We start from the raw sequence: 24,391 nt of genomic DNA, 5'->3' as shown, positions 1-24,391 counted from the left end.
TAAAGCCTCTGAAAAAACGCTAAAACCTCTCATTTCTTTAGAAAATAGTACTGTATTTTATAAGGCAGATCGGGTCAGATGTACTAAAGATGATTATAAAGAACTGATTGTACTTTATTTTAATTTGCTGTGTAAAATATATTCTATATCCTATTTTTTACAAAATAAATCACTTTCAATAAAATTGCATTCATATATAAGTAAACGTGAAACTTTAAAATATGATTTAAATGTAAACTATAAAAATAATATATATAGGCTAGAAATGTACATATTTATTATTTAGGGCCAACATATTTCAATTGTCTAAATAATAACTTCAAGAAATATTTTAGAGTAAATAATAATATTAATATAAATAAATCATTATCTAATTTTTATACATTTGAATTATAAATTTAAAAAAATAGTTTGTATATTTTGTATTAATTTCTATTATTGTCAATGTAGTTTTAAGGTTCTAAGAAAATAATTCTCAACTCTCAACACAAGCTTTGCTTACAGAAGGTAGGTAAATCAATATGTTTTAAAAAATATTTGTAATATCAATATATTTTTAATAAATGGTTATATAATATAACTTATATTAATTTAAAAAAAAATATATGAATATACATAAAGCGTTTCTATTTATAACAATAACAATATATGATAACCGTACCAATTTAATAATTATAAAATATTCCAAAAGAAATACATAAAGTAGTCTATACTCCATCGAGATAAAAAATCGGTTTTTTGCGCATTCTCACGAGACATCCTGCAATAGTGCAACTGATATCAATGGGGGAATATCACGTAAGAATGTGCAGAATTACCGTGTTTTCTCACTCAACAGAGTTTAATTTGAACACTCTAAAATAGGTTCCAGTAATAAGTAAAACTTAGCTAATATAAATTATAATATACAAGTAAAATAGGTTGGCAGTAGTAAATATAGTATATTTTACTAGTAAAATAATATAAAATAAAAATATATTATAGAGTATAATTAATAAAAACAATTTTTCGTGTAAAAATAATTTAAAAACAATATTAATAATTTTAACAGATTTCAATGCGGTTTTATGGATGCTCACTTCTAGGTTTTGCTGATAAGGCCTGTTTCTCTTCAACATATTCACATTTTTCATTTTGTTTTTTTTTCTTGTACATCGATCTGAAGAATATTTTACAAATTGTATTAACAGTAGATAAAACAAAAATATTATTTTTAATAATGGTAGTTGAATATATACATTATATTATGTACAACTGTACGAGACTATCACCACTGAAGATTAATAAATGGACATTCCATGCATTTTGAAAATTATCACAAGTTAGTAAAACTAAATATTATTAAAAAGATTAATATTGAAATATTTTACTTAAGAAAAAAATGTGCATTCAAAATAATATGATAAAATGATACCTAATCAAAAATATATATATATTTCACATTAAGGGAAGTATAAAAATCTTGCGGGTATCCATTGTGACGTGAAACTTTAGAGTTAAATCATTTTTGCAACTTTGGCATTTCTGAATCATTCGTTTTTACGCTCTTCTGTTGTGTACGATTGTACATCCATCTGAATAGAAAATCAGTAAATATTTATTCTTCTTATTATTATCAACTTTCATTGGATTTGAAAAAAAATGACTCTCACTTTCCAATGCTCATTTAAGTATTTCAGCACCTACCTAGTTATTTTATGAATAATAGTTTCATAATTTATTAAATAAATAATATAATTTTCTCAGCTACTGTGTGTGTTAATGACAAAAGATATAAAATCATTGATCATAAAAAAATAATTATTTTCATGATGATATGTAATTGCAATTTTAATTGTATCAATATTAATGTAAACTTACTGGGCTCATGCCTGTATTGTAAGCTTAAATAAATAATCATTATTATATTACTGATTTAATGACTTTTCATATACTATAAACTAAACAGTGTTATTTTATAAACTTAAGTATTCATTTTTCATAAAAGACACTATTTACTTTAAATTTTTTTAAATTATATTTTAAAACCAATTTTAAGTTATATTTTACGAGGAAAGGTAAGCATTTTTTATTATAAGTGAATTTAGATATTTTAAATTTTACAATGATGACTTTTTTTCTTTAAACAATATTTTTTAGAAGTGAAAACAACCAGTGCTAAATTTTCGATCGGAATCAAGTATATATTATATTCAAGTCTTGTTGAAGCCTATTTAGAATTCCGAATTTTTTTTATAATTTCTTTAAATGTATTGAAAATCTATGGAAATAAGTGACAATCATGGACCAAATTTAAACACATGCCAACAAGCGTGATTAATTTTATTGTATTTACTTATCTAGAAATATATGTACCTATAATTTTTTATGGGATTATATTTATTTTATTATGTCTATTATAAATATTACATGATGATAATGATTCGTTATTATTTCATAAATTAAATCCATTTATACTAATAGGAGAGAGTTATATTGGAAGATCTTTATTTGTAATCCTTGTCACTGATGTAAATGTATGTACCTTAACATACATTTTATATTTATCTATTACTATTTTTTCTTAAAAATATTTGGTATTATTATATGATATTGTCACTGCAAATAGGTGTACTATGATGTATTGGTATTTTTATTAATTGATCACTATTAATATATTGATAGTTGTCGACGCCAGACGATACACGTCTATATTTATAATTTCTATTGGCTTTATAAGGATTTATTTATAAAGTAATAAATCATAGTTATAAGAAATAATATAATATTACTATATTTGGCGATTCATTTTAACCAGTAGAAATTTATCAAGAAATTGCCTATATAATACGCCTACATAATTTATTACTAAATGTTTTTTTCTTGTGTAAGATGTTTTCCTAGTTATTATTTTTCTACGAACTATAATTGTTACTGTGTTGTATTTTTCTATATTTTACTTTTTCATTGGTTTTTCAAACTTCTAAATCTCTTATAAGGATTTTATAGACTTTCATCAGAATCAAATGATATAATTGGATTTTATTTTCAAGTTATTTTAAGAAAATATTTATAATATTTATTGTAAAAATATTCCTATTTATAATATTTTTATTATTAAACAACTGACTACAAAATGAAACTAACTACACAAAATAAATACAAAATTATATATAACATGAAAATTGTAAAAATAAAAAATAAAATTCGAACTCAAAAGTCCAGAATGTTTTATTCGTGTTTCGGTTAATTAAGGTGCAAGGTCCTGGTAATAATTATATTGAATCTCACTTTAGATGTTGATGATGATCATAATTATTAATGATTTGATGTCTTAGAAATACTAATGTGATTATGATGTTTACGGTTTATTTATTTATCTATTATATTTACTCACATGAAAACAAAGATTCCGAAAATATTAAGCACTCCTCCGAATACGTAAAATGCGCCAGGCATATTGTGCAGTGTCTTATAATAAATTACACTGTACAGTGGTCTAAATATTGCAGGAATTATAGTTTCGACGAGTGAAGATACCGCCAACGCTTGACCTGCATACAATAGGTATGATATAAAATATGAATGGTTAAGCATATATATACATTTAAAAAATAATAACACTATACGTGTGACACGAAATTTAATTCATAATATTATGGATTTCATTTTAAATACCTAGTTGATTTGCAGGAACAAGTTTTGAGAGTATCGCCCTAAATGCAACAAGTGCTGTACCGTGAAAAATGTCGACAATCGGACCTGAAATAAATATATAATATAATAATGTTGGTTTTTTATATGATCAAATAGTATTTTCTATATAAGTACCTCCTACGCATTATATTATATTTGTATGGATGTAATAATTAAAACATAATATTATATTCACCTAGGTAGAATAAAAATTCGGTCGGCGCAAAGGCGTAAACGAAGGAAGCCAGTCCTTTGCTCAGACATCCAATTGCTCCGATCAGTCTGTCGTCAATGCCCAAACGATTAACCAGAATCCACAACGAAAATCCAATACCTAGAATTTAATAATGCACAATTATTATTGGTTATTGACGACTATTGCCTATAATGGTTGAACTGTATATTATAATGCCACAGTAGGCATAGTAATATAAATTAAATTTACCTACGAGATTACAAATAAAGTAATACGTAGAGAAGACACTGAAGTCTACTTCATTCCAACCGAATTTAACTCGAACCAACAAATACATCAATGTCTGTTCACCTAAAACAATTTTTCGCGTCCATTAATATTCGCATACGCTTTATTCAAACAACGCGTGCTATTTAATTACGTGACAAAAGAATGCGATTAATTTAAATATTTGGTCAGTTTTTAATAGTCCATAACATTAGAACTATACATTATAAAATTTATAAAACGCCCGAGTAACGACTCCTCTACGAGAATTACACATTCTGTGTAATACGAAATAATTATTTATCGAAATGGTCACGTCTGTATGAAAAATAATTCAATGTAACTTTGATAATCAATTTTTAACCAATATAATTTTATACACAATTTGATAGTTTACTTTGTAAATAAAATATTTATCGCACAATTATTATTATTATTATTATTTATTCATGTCATATGTAATGCGATGCATACGTTATAAATACATTTTAGTTGTATTTATTTAAAGACGTGTTAAACATATCTATAGTTTATAGTTAAAATGTATTTATATTTTTCACAAGTAAATTTAATGTATAAATTGTCTGTGTTATTACTATGAATAACTTTACTGATCTTTAAATAAATATTACTTAAAATTATAATATTACATAGAATCTTGTAAGGTGTTACATATGACATAAATAAATGATGAAAAATAATTGTTGGTAGTTATACTGTATATACGTGGGTACTATGAATAAACAATGATATTAAGTATGTATGTGCAGTAAATATATTATTGCGAGGTTAGTATACGTATGTAATATAAACAAAATTACTATAAATTCGTAAGTAAAAATAATTGAGATATAATACTACATATTTTAGTTTTTGGTTATTTGCATATCGTTTTCAATTTACTCACAGTTAAATAGCATTTATTACATTTAAATTTTTAACGAATAATCATAAAATAATATTGTATTATACAAACCGCTCAGAGGACCCAAAATAATGACCATGATAACGAACAACAGTATAATGTCGTTTCTTCGGTTATCGTCATTTCTTCGCTTAAAGGTAACTCGAATCGCTTCTTTTACATGTTTCAAGTCAAAGAAATCGGTTATCTCGAGAATAAATGATTTTTTGCAATGTTCAACGGCAATATGGGGCCCATGACATTTTTCTACATCGGGCTTAATATCTTTGATGACAATTAAACAATATATGAAGCTGAATAAATACAATGCAGTGGATATAATGTACACGCCGTAAAAACCATAATCTCGAAACACGATGCCGGATAATGCTGATCCAAAAGTGACACTGATCGAAAAAAATAAACTTACAAACCCAACTCGAACTGTCCTATTTTTAACCTAGAACAACAATATATAATATACAAGTTACAAATTGTATGCATTAAAAACGTATTATATTGTTTCGTAAATTAATATTGAATATTGTAGTACACATAATTTATTTACAGGTAAATAAAGTAGAATTTAGTAACGATGAGACAATGCGATATTCTTTTATCAAACAATTATTATTATAAGAGTTATAATAAAGTAGTATAGCCATTGATTATAAATACTATTTATATCAGTTTCAGAATATGAAATTAAAAATGTATGTTATTATCATTGAAAAAGTAAAAAACTTAAAAAAAAGTATATTGATTAAAAATATATATTATTATGTTAGTACCTAACATTATTCAAATGTGTAGAATTTTAGATATAATTATAACGATATTACGTGTATCTTTCAAGTAAATTGAATTTGGTATGAACCTCAGTTTTAAACATATCATTTATTAAAAATACAATTTGAAAAAAAAAAACACTAAAAATTGAAAAACGGACAGTTTTTTGGGACTATAATAATAATAATAACGGGTATTATTATTCTTCCGTAAATTTTACCGTGGATCGTAATAATCACATTTTCTCATCAGATATAATATAAAAGATATAGGTATTTATGAAGACAGAGATTTAACGGCTTGTGAAATGAGCAATCGTAAAATCCGCCATAAACTTACTGTGCTTATATCCCCCACGTACGCGAACACGGCTAGTATCAGTACCGGAAGACCACCGGAAACAGCAGATGGGACTGTCTCGACAATACCTGCTATCTCCATCGGCAACTCGTAGAAGAAGTACACGCAAGCAATTAAGCCGATATTGCGCACAAGCTCGCCGATTATTGGCAACAGCATGAACGGCTTCCGCTTCCGGTTCCGGTCGCTCCACGAACCGACGAACATCACCAGAACACACGGTATTATGTTCTGGAAGAGGTTTTGCCATAACATCATCTTGGTCACCATTTTCTGCACTGCCACCTCTTCGGCCGGGAAAGATGTGGCGTTTTTGTTCTCCAGGGCAAAGCACACCGTCTGGTCCAGATTTAAGTTCACTCGGCAAGCCTTTTGCATGTTCAGATTTTGTGTGGTCAAACTGGACATGATCATGGAAAGCTGGAACACGCCCAGCATCGGTTCTACCGACACGTTCCGGGCCACGAAGGCTGCTTTTGACGTTAAGCTCATTTTCTTCCATTCGTCTTCGTCCGCATCAAAGTTGGCAGCCGGTGGACACTCCATTTCTTGGTGTTTGCTCATCGTCACGGTTACGATTTTCAAGCAGTATTCACTTATATCATACTTTTACTTAACCTAAAACCGTGTCAAAAGTAAATAGTTATTAATTTTGTTCGATTTTTTACTTTTATGTACTGTTTTACATCAATAATTCGATAATTTGTAACTTATATACTATATTGTGTAACATAATATCATATGGTGTAGATATAAAAAGCCTGCAATATCGTATAATATTTCAGATTTCAACAAGATAATGGCACTTACAATCTCGTATTATACATTATTATTGTATCATATATGTATACAATTTCATATGTATCTATGTATAAAGTTTACCAAGTTATATACTTATATATTATATACTAGTGTGAATCTAACATTTGTATCTGGTATATGATCATATTTTCCAGCACTTATACAAGTGTAGGGAAGAATCCCCTAGAAATTGGCCCTATTATTCAAGGCTAAGCCAATATTATGAAATGAAAATCAATATGTCATTTTTTTTTTCAAAAACATAAAAATTAGCATCTAGTTTCATATTGTAAATATATCAATAAAAACAAAATGTATACAAGTTTATATACCACTCTATTATTTATTGAGAGTTTTATTTTTTACGTTGAGTTGGAAGTGGATATGTTAAATTTGAATTAAATGATAAATCATTGTATACAAAGACCAATTTTGAGTGTAGATGACCAGTCAGCCTGCATTACAAAGTACATTTCATTTTGATATTGCGATTAAATCTATTTATTTCACTAATAGTATTAGTGAGTTTATTTAATTTTTGATGAAAATATTCCACGAATTATGTCATTAATATTTAATTATTACAATAATATATATATATATATTTATACCATACTATATTATTATTGCTAAAGAAGAATGATATTATTGTTAATTATTATTAACTTTTGAGTCAATAACGTCTTACCAACAATCATTGTTGTGTACCGATTAATTTCCCATTTCTGTGATTCAACGAATCGACAGTGATCACTGATCATTTCTCTAACTAGTAGTTTCTTAAATATTATTATGTATATTTTTAAAGTTATAAATTATTACAAAGCTATTTAATTGAGTGAGTCTTTTCATGCCAAATTTGGTGATTTATTTACTTCAGCGCATTCAAATACTGCAGTTTTTGTTAAAAATATATTGGCTACGCAGACAAATTCTTACATAACACATACGAATGGATTCTGCCAATAATAATAAAAGTAAGATAATTATTAGAACTCAACAAAAAAACTAATATGAAATTTATAAATAAAAAAATATAAATGACAACCAAATTAATGGATATAATTTTGTAAACAGTTTAGCTTCGTTTAATAATATTTAAATTTTATACCGACGACGACGATGTTTCTTGCATGTATTGACAATTATTATTATTATTAGATAATTAGTTTTTAGTTGTAACTACCTAGAGATTTAAAATAATTGATATAAATCTTAGTGATACATCGTTTAGATTATGCTGTTTCTGGTATTACCTATCTGATATTATTTATTTTTTATTTTATTTTAGCATAATAATATATTGTATTTAAATAAAAATAAAAAACTTATGTGCGGAGTTAAGGTGATATATTAATATTATTATAAAATGGCCGCAATTTATGCGCAGTTACGGTGAACCGGAATGAACGCTGCACTGGCACATATGACGTTGAGAAGCGTATAATTATTGTCTAATAACCTCAATGTGCTGACTTGGCGGCTAGAGCTAGACATGTTAATTATGTAAAATGTGAAGCGCGAGTCTAACCGGTGGCATACATTGGTTTCAATAAGGCGCAACATGTACAAACTTGTGACTAAAAAAATAATTGTTTATTTTTGAAATTTTTTAGTTTTGGTATATGAAGAACATTGTGCCAATGTATTTTTAATATTTTTATACAGATATAAACATTTTTTAGAAATCTCAGTGTTTTCGAAAATGTTTACCCAATAAATAACTTTTAATCGCTATTTAAAGAAAAAAATCAGAAATTTCTACATGCATGTAGATAAGACATGTCCATAATTGCTTTAAATTTGTTGAAATATTTTGAAAACTATTCCATGCATAGAAAACTTGAATATAACTATTTGGTCTAAATTCAAATATCTACAGCTATTTTTTTTTATAAATTGCAACAAAATAACAAAAAAGCATTTAAGAAATAATAATAGTTATATTACGGGTGTGTACACAATGTCTAAAAATTAAGATCTGAACGCTTATAAACATTTTAGATGAATTTATTGTTACTTTTTGTTAAATTTATATTAATAACAACTTATGAAGAACCTTTTGAATCGAGCAAACATTTTTTTATTGACATTTATAGAAAAAAAATAATAAACATTTTTAATTGTCTATAAATAGCTCAAAAGACATGCATGGAAAATTATGAAGAATTTATTAAATAAATACTAATTGGTGAATATCAATCGTTATTTGTTTTTCAATCATAACAAAATACAGAAATAAATTATGACATTGTTCCGTCTGTTCATTCATTGTTCCTCTCAAAAACTCAAATTATTATTAAATAACATTATTTGAATTTCATAGTTACTTGGTTATCAATAATGGAAGATAGAATAAATACTTAAGGTGAATTATGGTCGAATGTAAAATTTACGAATTTTTATTCAAAGTCGAATAGAAATATGGCTATTGTTATGGGTCTTATTGTCTTAATGTATTATGGTTATATTTAAATTTTGAGATTAATTAGTAATTACCGATTTACCGAAGAAATTTACTTGACAGTAGAAAAGTTCGTAAATTATGTTTAACCATAACGTGCAAGTATAATATTTAAATTATTTAATTTGAATTTTGGCACGCTATATTAATATAGTATAATACATTATACTTAAATTATAATATTACAGATTTACAAAATCAATTAGAATATCGATTGGTGTAGATCATTGCAACCATCTTTGACCCGTTATACATCGTAAATTTACTTGCCCTGTTCCGATGATCATACTTAAAACCTTGAACGAGTTGAACGTAATGTGGCGTCTAATGAAAAATGCGCAAGGTACTATATATTACATATTATATTAAAAATATTATGTTGATTTTAAATAGCAGATTAACCTAAAAAATCGATAAATTCCTGACAGTATTTATGGCCTGCATAAAATATGCATAAAAACTTAACTTTTTTTTTTAAATTTTAATAAAACAAATATATGAGAGAACTTAAATTTCCATAACTTTTGGACTGAGCATACATTTTAATAAAAAATTCGAAAATTAAAATATTTAGTTTAAAAAAAAATACAAAAGTACCAAGGAACCTATAAAAAAAAATTGATTTTATTAATACGGGAATAATCGGATTTATGAATAAAATTTCGTTTTTCTGTAATTTTTTTTTTTTGTTCTTTTCTAATTATTGAGAAAGTACTGAGCATTTTTCGTTTTACCTCCAAACAAACAACAAATGAGCTTATATCACACTTTGATAACATTTTTCCCAAAAATATTGCATTAATTTAATTAATATTAATTTATTATAATAATATATATTTATACCATATTATTTCATATTACCTATATAAATTTATAGCTCGAAATGTAATAATTTTTCAATAAATATTGTAAAAGAGTAAAAATTGGTTCATAATATAAATAAATAATATTATAAAATAAATAAATAAATCAAAAAATTTCATTGCGTATAATAAAATTCATAATAATATAATATACATAACAGTTTTAAGTCCACGCGTAAAATGTTTTTGAATTATAACAGAAAATTTTACATATTTATTTATTGTTGTTTATATATATATATTTTAGATTCTATGGATCCAATTTAAACTACGTTTGAGGAATTCTATATTAAATGTTTAAAACTAAACTTTTCCTTCATTTTTTAATTTTTCTGGGTTATTTTGAAAAAAATTGAGTACAAACTAAATCCAACTACACTCAATGTTGAAAATCGAAGCATTTCTTAGAATACGTATCATATTGTATATGAAAAAAAAACTTACATCATTGTAAAATCAATACATTCATCGTTCAGTTTAGAATTTAAAATTGCATGTCTTTCGACGCAAGAAAAAGAAAAATTCCAGCTTATAATCTAAAAAAAGAAATAATAAATATACTTTTCATATTGGACCTTGGGCGGTATACATAATATGTATATATTATATTAATACGCATTAATTGAGAATGTAGTAATAATAGTTTTAATATATTATTTCATAGAAAATTTATATAATTGCTTAACTGCTTTAAAATGAAATTTGGACGAAACTGGTTAGGTTAGGTGCATGTTTTTTCGGCAATGAACCTGTATTTATTTTGTATACATTTTCTTTATGTACATACTTAAACTATAATTTACTACCTATTTATTAACTATTATGGCTTATATCAAAATTAAAATATAATATAAGTACCCTATACATTAATAGATTATAAAATTAGACCTCTACGTATTGTACCAATTGTAAATTTTACAATTTTAAATAAAAAATAAATCATATAATCGTTTTTCAGACAAATGTGGTATATGTTTCGAACTGCTTTGTATTATAGGCATGTGTTAATAGCTTGTGTGGTAATCTAAGGTTGTCACATACCTTTCATTAATTTAGTACGTCTACTTTTGGTTGATACTAACTACTAACTATCCGTAATTGTCATTAATTATTATGTATTTTTAAATATGTTAATGAATCGATCGGCTGATTGGGTGCTACTTTAATATTTATCTCGGCTTTTTAGTATTTAATTATACTATTTAGGAAAACTATTTCAGATGGAATTCCCAGTTTTCATTTCGTGGTTTTTCGTTTTAGTTTAATAAAAAAATAAAATGTTATCAGCAATTACGTCTACGAAACCCGTAGGCCGTAGTGCCCGATTAGAAATATACGTGCGTTGATGAACGTATTAAAAATTTAAATTGTAATACTGATATGTATTCATAACATTAAGTCGTTAACCTAAACATTGACGAACGTGAGTTTTATTGCAAACTAATTACTTTTCAATATAGACGTTTTTATGCATTCTATACAAAAACAAAACTTTTCGGTAATATTCATCTTTTTTAAAATAACATTTATGTTTAAATACGGACATATGATGTTACAATAATTGTATAAATATATAAATATATTAGGTATACCCAATTTAGAGAAATGTATATTCCCTATTTCCCTATATAAGATCTGGTATACCTAACGGCTAACTTAACCTTAATTTCTAAACTCAAAGTTTAAACAAAAATCTCGATATTATTTCTGATCTTAGAACGTAATTAAATACAGTCAAGTCTCGATAATTTAATTCGACTTATGTGTTTATTGAGTTATTTAACTCGATTTTTTTTTTTTAATACGAATAAATTCTAGCTAATTATTATTATATTTATATATTTATTAACTACAATTATAATTAGAAGATTAAATTTTAAAATTAATTTCTTATATATTATAACTTATAATTTATAATTAATCCTATATTTTGTATTATAATACTAACCAGTCACTAAATATTGATTGGTCAACTGAAGCGTTTTAACTACATATTTTACAAAAGAGATTTTCCGACTTTTCCAGATGTTCAACCAACTCTGACTAGCTTTAAATTGTTTGTGCCCAAGTTTAATGGCAAAAATCAGCCTTATCCTTTAAAAACGGTCTGTTTATTGGGATGTTAATGGATGTTGTAAATATCTACATTGAATAAACCAATCGAGTAAACTAAACTTTATATCGAGAACTTCATTCTTTTCATTGTCCCTTTATAAGTTTCATACTCTCGTAAACTATCGTCTTTATTTTTCAATAAGGTTAAAAGCGTACTAGGTGGAGTGTTAAATTGTTTGCCAATTTGATTTTCAAATTTACCACTTTTAATCACCTAAATTATTATGTTCATTTTTCATATATTGTTATGTAAACCAATGTATGGCTAAGAGACATAACGAATAACGCAAAATTACAATTATGATTAAGTAAAATAAACTACAAATACGCTACACAACAAAGATATACGTGGTAACAGTCAATTATTTTACAGCTACAGCATAATACTAAATAATAAGTGATAATTTAATTCGTACATTTATAATATTATAAATTAGTTAAAATAATACAATTTAAGATAATACTTGTCATAACAATTTTTACATATGATTTATCGCGACAAATATTGTATAGGAATTTCCTAGGAACAAGAAAAATTCGAGTTTTCGATTTACCCACGAAACGTATAACTCAAATAATTTCCCAAAATTGCGAATAAAATATTTATTTTATTTTATTCTATTCTATTCATTCAATAATATCTAATTCAATTTTTTAGAGTAAACATAAATAACATTTATGGTAAAAAATAACAAAATCATTATCATTTATCGTTTTATCAATATAATCATAACTACTGTTATTATTGTAATATAATATTTAATATTGAAAATATCAACAAAATCTTTGTAAATTATTATAACTAATGATATTATAATAAATATCATTATTAATTCATTAAAAACTGACAATCGTAATATATTAATTAATAATTTAATATTAAAAATGTGTCATTCTACAATTTTGTGAACTAAAATAAATTCATTATTTTTAATTCTATTTCATTGTTCTAATTTAGTACCATAATTTTATATTTTTTAATTTTTTTGGTAGTATCAAAAATATATATGACCCTTGGGAAAATATTCTAAAACCCTTCCATTAAATTTGAACGTGTTATAATATAAACTTAAATCATTTATATAATTAAAACTCCTAATTAATAGTTATTAAAATATACTCATATAATATGTGAAAACTGAAAATACAATTATAATCTACTTACGAAATATTCTTTTAAAATTGTCTTCATCAAAACATTATTACAAATTTAAAAACGAAAAACACACTACATTAATCAACTCATCGCGTCTTGTCTTGCCGGCTATAACTCTGTATTTGATACATAGGCACACACTAGTTCGTTATATAGGTAGGTGCGTAAACACTGAAGGAAACCGGATTGTTATATAACACAAACATTCAGTCAAACGGTTACTTATTGGACTTTTCCAATATCATCTGTTTATCTTTTTAATATAAAGTTGCTAGAAATTTTTAGAAAAATAAATTTAATACAAATCTTATGAAAATTAAATTTCCTAAATTTCTACAATACACTAATGTGTAATATACTAATTACGGAGATAAAAATAATAAATATAAATAAATATGTAAATTATTGTTTTATAAAAATAACATCTCATGATAAACATATACTAAAATAATTATGGTGGTTGTCAAAGATTTGAACATATTGTTTGGTAAATAATTATTTAACTATTATTTTAAATACTTTTTTAAAGCCTAACCTGGTAGTGCGTAATTGTCTCTCGTCTTTACTTACATTTTTGCAAATAAGTAATAATCATAATTAGTAATCATTACCTACTATTAATCTAAAATAACAATTTATATATTATTTTTAAAGGTATTCAGATGTCAAAAAAAAAAAACAAATTAAAAAAAAGAATTTTTTATAGTTATGAAAACTATAATAATTGGATTGTTTTCGAGTCACAGTCGTAGTATCAAAACCACATTTTTTAATGGTTGTTGTTATTTTTTTTTCGTGAAATTCTTCATATCGAAATTCAATTTGATGATATACCATCACTTTCATAAGGTTACAATATATAGTTTATTTTTCTTCACTATAGGTTCGTTTATTGGAAACAATTTTAAATCAAATAATAAATATATGAAAAAAATTAATGTGTATAATATTAATAACCAATTTTAAAAACTAAGGTATTATAGCCACTAAAAATAGACAAAGCTGGGCATTAACGAGTTAAAAAGTTAAAGTTAAGTTACTTTTAATACTAAATTACTTAATGAGTTACTTTTATTTTCATGAGTGACCCGGAATGATTTTAACATATTAACTATTAAGCGATAAATTCGTCGTGTCGTTAAAAATTATTAATTGTTCATATCATCATGTTCGTATTGCTTCCTGTGACCTTTCGTGTAATTAATTTTACATGAAAAAAGAAAAGTAACATATTTTTAACTAAGTTACGTTTTTTTTTTGTATATTTAACTCTTAACGAGTTAAATATATAAAAATTTAATTTTTACTAATAATAAATCCATTTTTTCCAGAATTATTAAGTACATATTAGCTGCATAAATACAATAATAAAAAATACTGAAATACTTTTTCAGTATTTTATTAATGGCAAATCTAAGTATGACTCACTAAATAACTAAATATTCAACATTTTAATTTAGAAATCATTTGTATTTAATGTATTGTATAATCTTACTCTATTTGAAGTTTTAAAAATGCTAGTTTCTACTTATTGATATCAAATTATTTTTGTTATGTATGCATATTGTATACAATTTTAAAATAATCATAATAGTCATAAGTCGCTTAAAAATTGAAATATTATTATAAACTCTGATAATAGTCTCACTTTTAAGTTTTATCAAAGGTCGTTTCACTCTAATATTAAAGCTTATAATGTAGAATTCTTTATATGTACTGAAAGTAAAATTCGCCGTGTTGTAAATTAGATGCAACGCTGAAACAACACCTTCAGTCGTAATTTTATGTTATAACTCGTTGATAGTATTTCAAGATATATTCTTATTTTTTTTTCAGATTAGAATTATTTTTTTTCCTCTGAATTATTAAGAAGAAAGACTTAATTTAAAATATTTATTTATCAAAATTCAAATGAGTAGTGTTTAAGGTATTTAACTTTATATACTAAGTAATAAGAATAATAGATCTGAGATCTATTCGGTTCTGTTCGGAATATATAATAAATAAATCAAATAAAAAGGCCGATAACTATATAGGAAAAAACTGATTAAATATTGCTTATAATACTCGTATATATACATTTTATATGGTAATTATATCTTAAAAACATGAAAAAATCAATAAATCACGTTTACGTACCTATAATAATATATTATATATATTTAAAACTGAGAAATCTTCTACACAATTTTAAAAATATGACTTTCAAAAAACCGTTAATTAATGACATTTAAATTATTTACGGAAAATCATAAACAGTTTGCTATTTGTATAACTTCCATAATTTAAGTCATCTTATTAAAACGAAAATGGTTTATATATTATATAGGTTTACTTCTTTTAGCCAGGATTGCATAAAAATTTGCATTTTCTCTTGACACTATTCGCCATTCAAATACATAAAATTGTCGTATTTTAGTGCTTAATACGTTTTATAAAACACGTATTTAAAATGTCATTGTATTTTATTTTTTTTATTAAAGATTTAGTTATTATGTACAAGTACTTGGAAAAATTTCAGTGAGTTTCTAGACCTATGGATTTTCTCCTACATAAATGTCTGTTCTATTCTAATTCGGTAATAAATAATATTATATAATGCAATTCGATGTTTATTTTGTTATTTTTCAAAGTTTCCATGTTATAGGCCTTTTTGCGTAACGTAAAACAACAAATCAGAGTACCTTACAGTTGTACATGTTTAAGTATGCATCAGTAGTGATGCGGTCCGTAGCAATCGCAAGTACAAAGTACAAGCATCACAGCAGACTGCCGTCGCTCTTTCCTATTAACTCCCACTTAGGTACACAAACACTGCGACTCGTTCGGGAGTTTGTAATTTGCACAGGTAGCCGAAAATAGTGTTTTTAATTTGCACCAAAATGAATATTTATATTAGTAATGGATACTATCGAATAGTAATAATTTAACTTGACAGACCCGTGATAAAAATTCACACATCAATCACGACGAAAAAAATGTATACATTTATAAATTTAACCAATTATGTAAAATAAAGGCCAAAGAAACACCATATGAAAAATCAGCCAAAATTACAAAAAATGCAATACAATGCTCAACGGTTTCCAATGTTTACACCACTAAAGACATTTCTGATATAAGACGTATTATATAATATAATAGTAAAGTTAAGGAAAATATTGCCAAAATATCCAGTATCACTGAATAAAGTTCGTACATTACTGTTGGCCACTCGTTCGACTCTCCCACCTGACCCCTTTACGGGACATGCGGGACAGTAGACCGAGCCAATAATACACGTACGTACCTTCAATTGACGGCAAAAGTCACGACTGGCCTTGGTGACGAACTACAACTAACGACGATCACCGACCATTATGAGTGATAGCCGACAGGGTATAATTACAATATTATTAGTATTTCGATCTAATAAAATTGAAAATATATTCAACATTTGATTTTGAATTTTGTGTTTGTATTTTATCTTCAATTCTTATACAACACCAATTTTGGCAGACAACGAAAAAAAAATAATCGATGTCATCGCAGATTTGCATCAGTAGATAACCACTATTACTTAATACTAATTGTATTAACAAATGTGTAATAATATAATTGAAAACCTGTGATCAAACGTCAAATCATATATGAAAGATAACACAGTGAACAGAATTAATTATTTCTTAGAAGAAAATATTATTGAGTTGATAATTTATAATAATGACGACAATTCGTCATGTTGGCCTTTTGACATTGTTGACTAAAACACTCAGTCATTTGACTATATAGACCGTTTGGATTCAGCCAAATGTCCGAAAACTATACTTTTATACGTACTCTTAATATATTTTTCCTAACTCTCTCTCCTACGTGGTTGTGATATAGCTAAACAAAATACTCGAAGAAAAATGTTAGGAGACTGAACCACCCTGAATTATTTTGCCTATTTGCAAAATTGTATTTTACAAAACAGTTAATAATAATAAATCAACGAATGAAGTTTGAAAATATAAGGCAATTTTCTTAAATAGCTTGTATAGCGGTATTTAATTTCTAATTAATTAAGTATATTATAATAGAATCACTAAAGTAGTGTAATTAACCTTTTATATTCAATCTACGCTAAGTGATACCCATTTTTAGAAACAGTTCAACATCAATACTACCGAATAATCTAAGGTTATACTACAGATAATTAGCTATTAACCCTATAATACAAGTCAAATCAATCAGCAATATTTTAAGTATTTGAAAAAAAAATGCAGTCGTCACTCATTAATTAACTATTGCTTAATTTACCATAATTTATAAACACGTACATACCTACATTATTAAAATAAATTTTCTAACATAGTTATATTTTTGTTGAAACTTTAAATCAAACTATATAATATGAATGTAGAAATCATATTATAATATTGTCTACGGTTTAGATGTAACTATAGTATTGTCAAAATATAAATTATAATGATGTTAAACGTATAATATCTTATTTCGTGATCTAAAGAAAAAATAATGAAAACCTTCATAAAAATGAGTTAATATCCAATAGGAAAAAAAGACTATAACTTAACTCCAAATTTTAAATTAGCAGTTTTTGTAAAAAAACATGTTTATATATTCATCGTAAATGTATATGTACATTGTAGATACATAAAATATGTGCCATTAAACGTCAATATACCTGCTTTTATAATAGATAATAGAATATAAAATAACTTTCATACATTAACACACATAACACGTTTTTTTCTAAGTATTTTGGTTTAATGGATGTACACGTAGGTGCCATCGCTTCGTTAGAAATAGACTAATCGTGAGATTACACGATAAAATATAGTAACTATAATAGATCCATATTGATTTGTAGTAAATACTTTAGAATTTTGGCAAAAAATCAAATATGCTTATTACATTTTTCTTAACGAATTGGCATTGTCAATAAAATATGTATTAACTATTAATGATATATACAATGTATAGCATGATGTTAAATTTAAATAATTAAATATTTTAATAAAAAAAAAACACTTAAAAAAATAAAATAAAATTTTTTTTTTTATAAAATAAAACACTTACTACTTACTAGATTGATGAATATTTAAAACTGCAGATTAAACATAGCAATCACGTATCTAATTAATTAATTTTATTTGGTACCTTTTAAAGTTTTAAATAACATTTATTTGTAATACTGAAAATCGTTTATATGTGCTTAGTGAAATTTATTATAATAAGTAAATATACAACGGTTAAAATTATAAAAATAAAACGAAACACTGTAAAATAAAATTGACGTTAAAATAATTAAGGTAGAAAAGTCCTACCTATAAATTGCTTTCACTATAATATCATTAGATAGGAACGTGGTAGGACCAATCCTAGCTCAACAAATATTACACTACTTAAAATCGATATTCCTATAAGACGTAATCACCAGAAATCGACGTTAGACAATTTATTATTTTTTTTCATTGATATTATCTTTCAATAAAAAAATAATATACCTAATCAGAAGAATAAATTATTATAATACTTCATTCGTCAGATCTGATATTAATAACTGCTGCTCCAATGACAATTCTAATATGCCTAAATAAAATTAGAGAATTAGATTACACATCTCAAATTATTTTAATACGAAAATTACACAAGATTTCTATTCAATACTTTAATACTTTATAACCACTAACAATAGTATATTTATTTATTTATTTTATTCAAAATATAAAAATGTTATAATATGCATTATTGGATTACCTTATTTTATTAAACATAAGTTAATAAAATACAAACTAAGTAATTCGCTCTATTTTATATAGTAAAGGTCGAATATATTTTATCATTTGGCCGCTTAAATGGATATGTTTATTTTGAATTTGACGATAAATCATTGAGTACGAAAACAAATAATAAGCGGAGATAGTAATCGACTATATCTTATGATATATTTACGTATGTTGTTATTATAGTAATTTATTTTGTAATTGGTAATACGGAAGGTTGAATTAATTTTTCAGTCAACAGTTTTATGTAGAATAATGTAGGATATATAGACGGTAGCGGAATAGATTCATGATAAAAACAAGCCAATAGTTTAAAATTAATCAAAATATTATTTTTAAAACGTAATTGTGTATAGAATATAATTATATAATCCAAATAAAACGTTGTGGATTTTTTCGTAGTAATAAGTTGTAATATAATCTAGATTCAAACACTATTAAGTAAGTGTTCTACAAATACATCTTCAAGACATTAATTTTATCATACTCAAAATTTTTGAAAGATTATCATTTAAGTTTTATAAAGTTATTTTACTAAATATTTTCCCGATTGATAAAAATAGTATTATACAAAGTACTTAGTTTGGTTTTCTTTTACTATCTTATTATTCCATATCATATAATATTAATCAAATATATTTTATTTTATAATATTTGTTCTTGTTCTTGTATTTGTATTATATTGTATCTAAGTAAGTAAGTCCTTAAAAATAATTTAATTATTGGTTCTATTTTATTGATATTGTATTATTTAAAAAAAAAACTTAACTACCAATGATTTAATATATTATCATATAATCTTTATATAATTTAAACTACAGGAAATCGTGTGGCACTAGAGCTCAAAATAAAACAAATTATAATATGAACGATAAATGTATAAATCAATTAAATTAATAATATAGGGTACTAGTTTACAGATTATAGAAGTACTTATTAACACAATGACCCTCCGGCCACCACCATCGGTTGGTCAACGTAATAAAATTAAAAATTTTAAGTAGATTATGAGAATTATTTTAGTTTGCATGGACCACATATTGAGATCACAGTTCTTTTTGCCATTTCAAGTAACTTTAGGCCTTGTTAATATTATAGACATATAAATTATACTACTCTACATGTTTACATATACAATATTTAGTGTGGCCATGACGTAATGTTTGTATGCATAACTTTACAGACCTGTTTAAAACTATGGATGTTATTTATTGATACGTGAAGTATCAAATCTCACTATAAGTGGTAATCACTAAACAGTAATAACCACATTTCACGCTCCAGTGTTGCAATTCGCTAATTTTAGGTAGAATTTCCTATTTTATGTAACATAATACAATATATATTATATAGCCATGTGAATTCACAAAATATTTATTGAAAAAAAAAAATTCTAATAAACCAAAAGTATTGTGTCTCGATAGTTTTTTTTTCTAATCTAGTAGCCCGATACTAATTTATGAAACATGTATACATTATATAATAATCAACTAGAATCAAGTATAGAATTATTATTATGTTCACTCCGATATAGAAATCAATATAGGTATAATTTATAATAGTCGACATAATATACGTTATTAGATGGAGTAGAAAATAGCGACTGTCTGTTTAAACTGTCTCTGGTGATTATTAACTGCAGGATAAAAATGGTTATAGTGTATAAATACGGAAATGAGAATCAGGTGGGCGATTTATGAAGGGCGACGAGGACATTATATAGTTTTTTCGTGATTTAGATAACCCCATTACATTTACAATATTAATTCAGAGGAATTTGTTTATACTGATTTTTAAAGAACATAGAGAATTAAACTATTATACATTTATACCATATTTTCGTATTTTGGATTCTGAGTAGAGCGTTAGTGGTACCTATTGGTTTTACAATGATACGTTTTTGTTTTTTTCTGCGTCTGGCGTCAATTTTAGGAATAGTAAAAATGCTTCAATATTCACTCTTAGCGTGGTTTCGGAAAAAAAAAAAATAGAGAAAATGTTAGACCATATCAATTGTTGAAAATATTATTTTTTTTTTCATACTCAAAAAGTAAATAAAAGTAAAAACTTGAAAATGTCACTAAATATTTATTTCATACATTTCTATACATTATAATAATTTTCGAAATATTTTGTATCTGTTTGAGCAATTTAGGTATGAACGTTCGTAATATTTTACTTTTTTTTTAAAATTTTTTCCATATATTATGTATGATTACATTTGTCCGTGAGAAAAAAAGCTTATTGAATATTCAACTCAAAGTTCTTCATAAGTTGTTCTTACAGAAATCATAAATGATCAAAATTACAACAAAAGTACAGTTTTAGTTTCTGGTGGAGCGATTTTACAATGAAATATTTTTTTTCTTTTTTGTTAATGTACACGATTTATAGTAGAAAAGCTTTGATTTTCTAGTGTTCTATAGGAATATTTAATCTTATTTGGTAGGAAAGTGAATCTAGTTGATACTTTTGTGAGTTATAAATAAAAAATTCTCAATACTTTACAAAATAATAGGGAAAAACAAAAAATTAAAATTAAGGAAAAGCAGGAATTTTCACGCAAAACTAGTTTTTATCAAAATCGATATTCTTATTTTGTCCTAGTTGTAATTCAAAAACGAATAAGCACGATACTTCACATTTTCACAAAATTATTTATGTATTGTAATAATTAAGACTTGTAGTTTTAAACTAGGTATTTAATATTTATAGACATTTTTAATTTATATACCTTTTTTTTTTTGTCAATAATGTCAATAAAAAATGTTTTACATAGTCGAAAAACTTAAAAATGTAATACAAGGTTCTTCATCAACAAATTATATAGTAGTTAATAAGTAGAAAACAAGTATATGAATATTCAATTTTTATAGTTAAGGTTTGACAATTTAATACAGTTTTTCATATATAGTTCATACTGGAACCAAAAAAATCTCAAAACTATTTAATATTTTTTTTAACTTTGTTTTTTATTTTACTATTTTAAATTTGAATTAGGACGAAAGTATATACTTAAATTAAGAATAATAATTTTATTTATTTTGTTGTAATTCAAAAATATTATTCATAGGATTTTTAAAATGTTAGGTCTATTTTATAATATTAATATAATTTATTTACATAATAACATTTTCAAAACATTTAGATTAATTTTATAGTTTTGCCAATTAATACCATGAACTTATTTACGTACTATTTTATGGTAAGTCGGCATCGACTCAAAATTCAATAATAACAATAATAAATGAAACAAATATTAAATTAATTAAAATGAATTACAAATTTACCAAATTACTACCAAAATATAATAAATTATTACAAAAAAAAAATATTATAGCAATATAAATATTAAATATATCATAGATAAACTTAGTAGTATAGTTTTTTAAGTACAATTGTTTATTATCATTGACTTCAAATTTAACGCATACATTATGATACAGTGACTTGCTCAATGATGAGATACACTCAACACTTACTATAAAGTAAAGCGGTTACCTACATTCTTCCTTTTTTTATATTTTGACAAAATTCCTATACATCTACTCTTAACTCTATTTTTAATCTATTTAAATAAATAATACACCCAATAAGAAATATAATAATCACAAAAACAACGTGACAATACTACTTAATTTGAATTACAAATTCTGTCTAGACTATTTATTCAATTTTACATGGAACGAGATTTACAAAATATTTAACATAAATTTACCGCGAGATTTATCGCATCGAAGTAAATTAATATTCACCATTTACAACCATTTGTCTCGGTTCCTACATCCGGCTACATCGCACTGAAATACTTTACAATACTTAAATAAGTTTTGCTAAGTATTCGTTTTTTTTTCTGTCGAGAAAAACTGTGATAACACTAACCCCAAGGTATAACGTAAACTGCGCGCAAACGGTATTTTTTTGTAAGCTACGCCCGAATTTTTATATAATATGTAAATAAGGTATAATGTAAGCCGCGCCCTTCAATGCATTTTTAAGCCTAAAAAGTGTATCTGAAAATGTTGTAAATAATTTAATGAAATCAAAGCCTCACAATGAATGAATTACGATTTTCGGATTATTTAGTAGATATATATTATAAATGAAAAATATCAGTGTCACTTGATATATGAGCTTTGCAATCATCAATAGACTAATAGATCTAACTCTAATGCATGCAAATATTGCAAATTATTTTATTCTCATTTTAATTCTAGTTTTTATACAATCCATCCAAATATGTTTATGTTTATAGAAGAGTTAAAAGAAATTCAAATAGAAACATTAAATAAATGAACTATTTAAATATCAAAATTCTAAAACCAAAGAAAAAAAACGAGAAAAAATACAAAGTTTAATTAATAAATATAATAATAGCGATGAAACTACAATTGATAAATATATAATATCAACAATAATATGTTATTATTTGTCCTAACATAGAACTTTTTAAAATTATATATTTTTTTTTTAATTGGTAATTTTAATCTATTAATTATTCATACATATGACTGTAACGAATTTAGTATAAATTACTAATTAGAGATTGTAATTTTTTTATTTTGTTTGATTTTGCAAAAGTATAGCTATTCATTTTTAAACTTTTACCAAGGCGCAGTTTACATGTGTGTTTTACACTTGATAAAAATTCGGGCGCAATTTGCATGTGTGATGTTGTGTTTACATGTACCTCGGGCGCTGTTTACACCCGTCAAGCCCCAAAAACCGAAAGACCTATTAATACGTACCTTTGTTATGTTTTTTTTATTCTGATAAGCGATTACTGTTTAACACCCAACTGGTGAGCTCTGGTGACCGGAAGATTGGGAATTCTGGACCTACTGGCATTAGTGCCGGTATTGGATACAGCACAACGTTTTTAATGTTAGTACAGTGGAAATATGACTGACGAAATACTGACCTACAATTAAACCCGAGATAAGAATGCTAATCAGCGGTTGTTCCGTCCGTTTTTATCTATCTCGATATTTCAATAATATTATAATGTGATTTCGACCAGACATTGATTCAAC

At 25.1% G+C, this 24,391-nt stretch overlaps 1 protein-coding gene across 5 annotated transcripts; it reads right to left on the bottom strand.

Annotated features, from left to right (window-relative positions):
- Positions 1-534: 534 nt before the first annotated feature.
- Positions 535-24,261, bottom strand: LOC132920081 (uncharacterized). Of its 5 annotated transcripts, XR_009660694.1 has the most exons (9): positions 13,600-13,752; positions 6,171-6,809; positions 5,115-5,502; positions 4,121-4,222; positions 3,872-4,009; positions 3,658-3,741; positions 3,377-3,533; positions 1,415-1,574; positions 535-1,159 (listed from the first exon to the last, which is right to left on the bottom strand). XR_009660694.1 is itself a non-coding variant. In XM_060982157.1 (8 exons), the coding sequence occupies exons 2-8, from the start codon at positions 6,753-6,755 to the stop codon at positions 1,066-1,068; spliced, it is 1,548 nt and encodes a 515-aa protein (XP_060838140.1). In that variant the 5' UTR covers positions 6,756-6,809; positions 24,107-24,261; the 3' UTR covers positions 535-1,065. The 5 variants fall into 5 exon arrangements, 4 of the variants coding, with proteins under 4 accessions (XP_060838140.1, XP_060838157.1, XP_060838149.1 ...); XM_060982157.1 differs by lacking the exons at positions 1,415-1,574; positions 13,600-13,752 and adding an exon at positions 24,107-24,261; XM_060982174.1 differs by lacking the exons at positions 1,415-1,574; positions 13,600-13,752 and adding an exon at positions 18,652-18,848.
- Between the last annotated feature and the right edge of the window lie 130 nt (positions 24,262-24,391).

This window comes from Rhopalosiphum padi, chromosome 1 (genome assembly GCF_020882245.1).
Source record: "Rhopalosiphum padi isolate XX-2018 chromosome 1, ASM2088224v1, whole genome shotgun sequence".
In the NCBI taxonomy this organism is placed as follows: domain Eukaryota; kingdom Metazoa; phylum Arthropoda; class Insecta; order Hemiptera; family Aphididae; genus Rhopalosiphum; species Rhopalosiphum padi.
This window is presented reverse-complemented; position numbering and strand designations above follow the sequence as displayed.

Excerpts from the sequence above, each read along its gene's own strand:
- LOC132920081 (XM_060982157.1), bottom strand. The coding sequence starts at position 6,755 with ATGAGCAAACACCAAGAAATGGAGTGTCCACCGGCTGCCAACTTTGAT. Across the intron at positions 4,010-4,120 it reads CTTTATTTGTAATCTCGTAG|GTATTGGATTTTCGTTGTGG; the intron begins GTAAATTTAATT and ends ATTAAATTCTAG. Across the intron at positions 3,742-3,871 it reads CGAATTTTTATTCTACCTAG|GTCCGATTGTCGACATTTTT; the intron begins GTGAATATAATA and ends TATTTATTTCAG.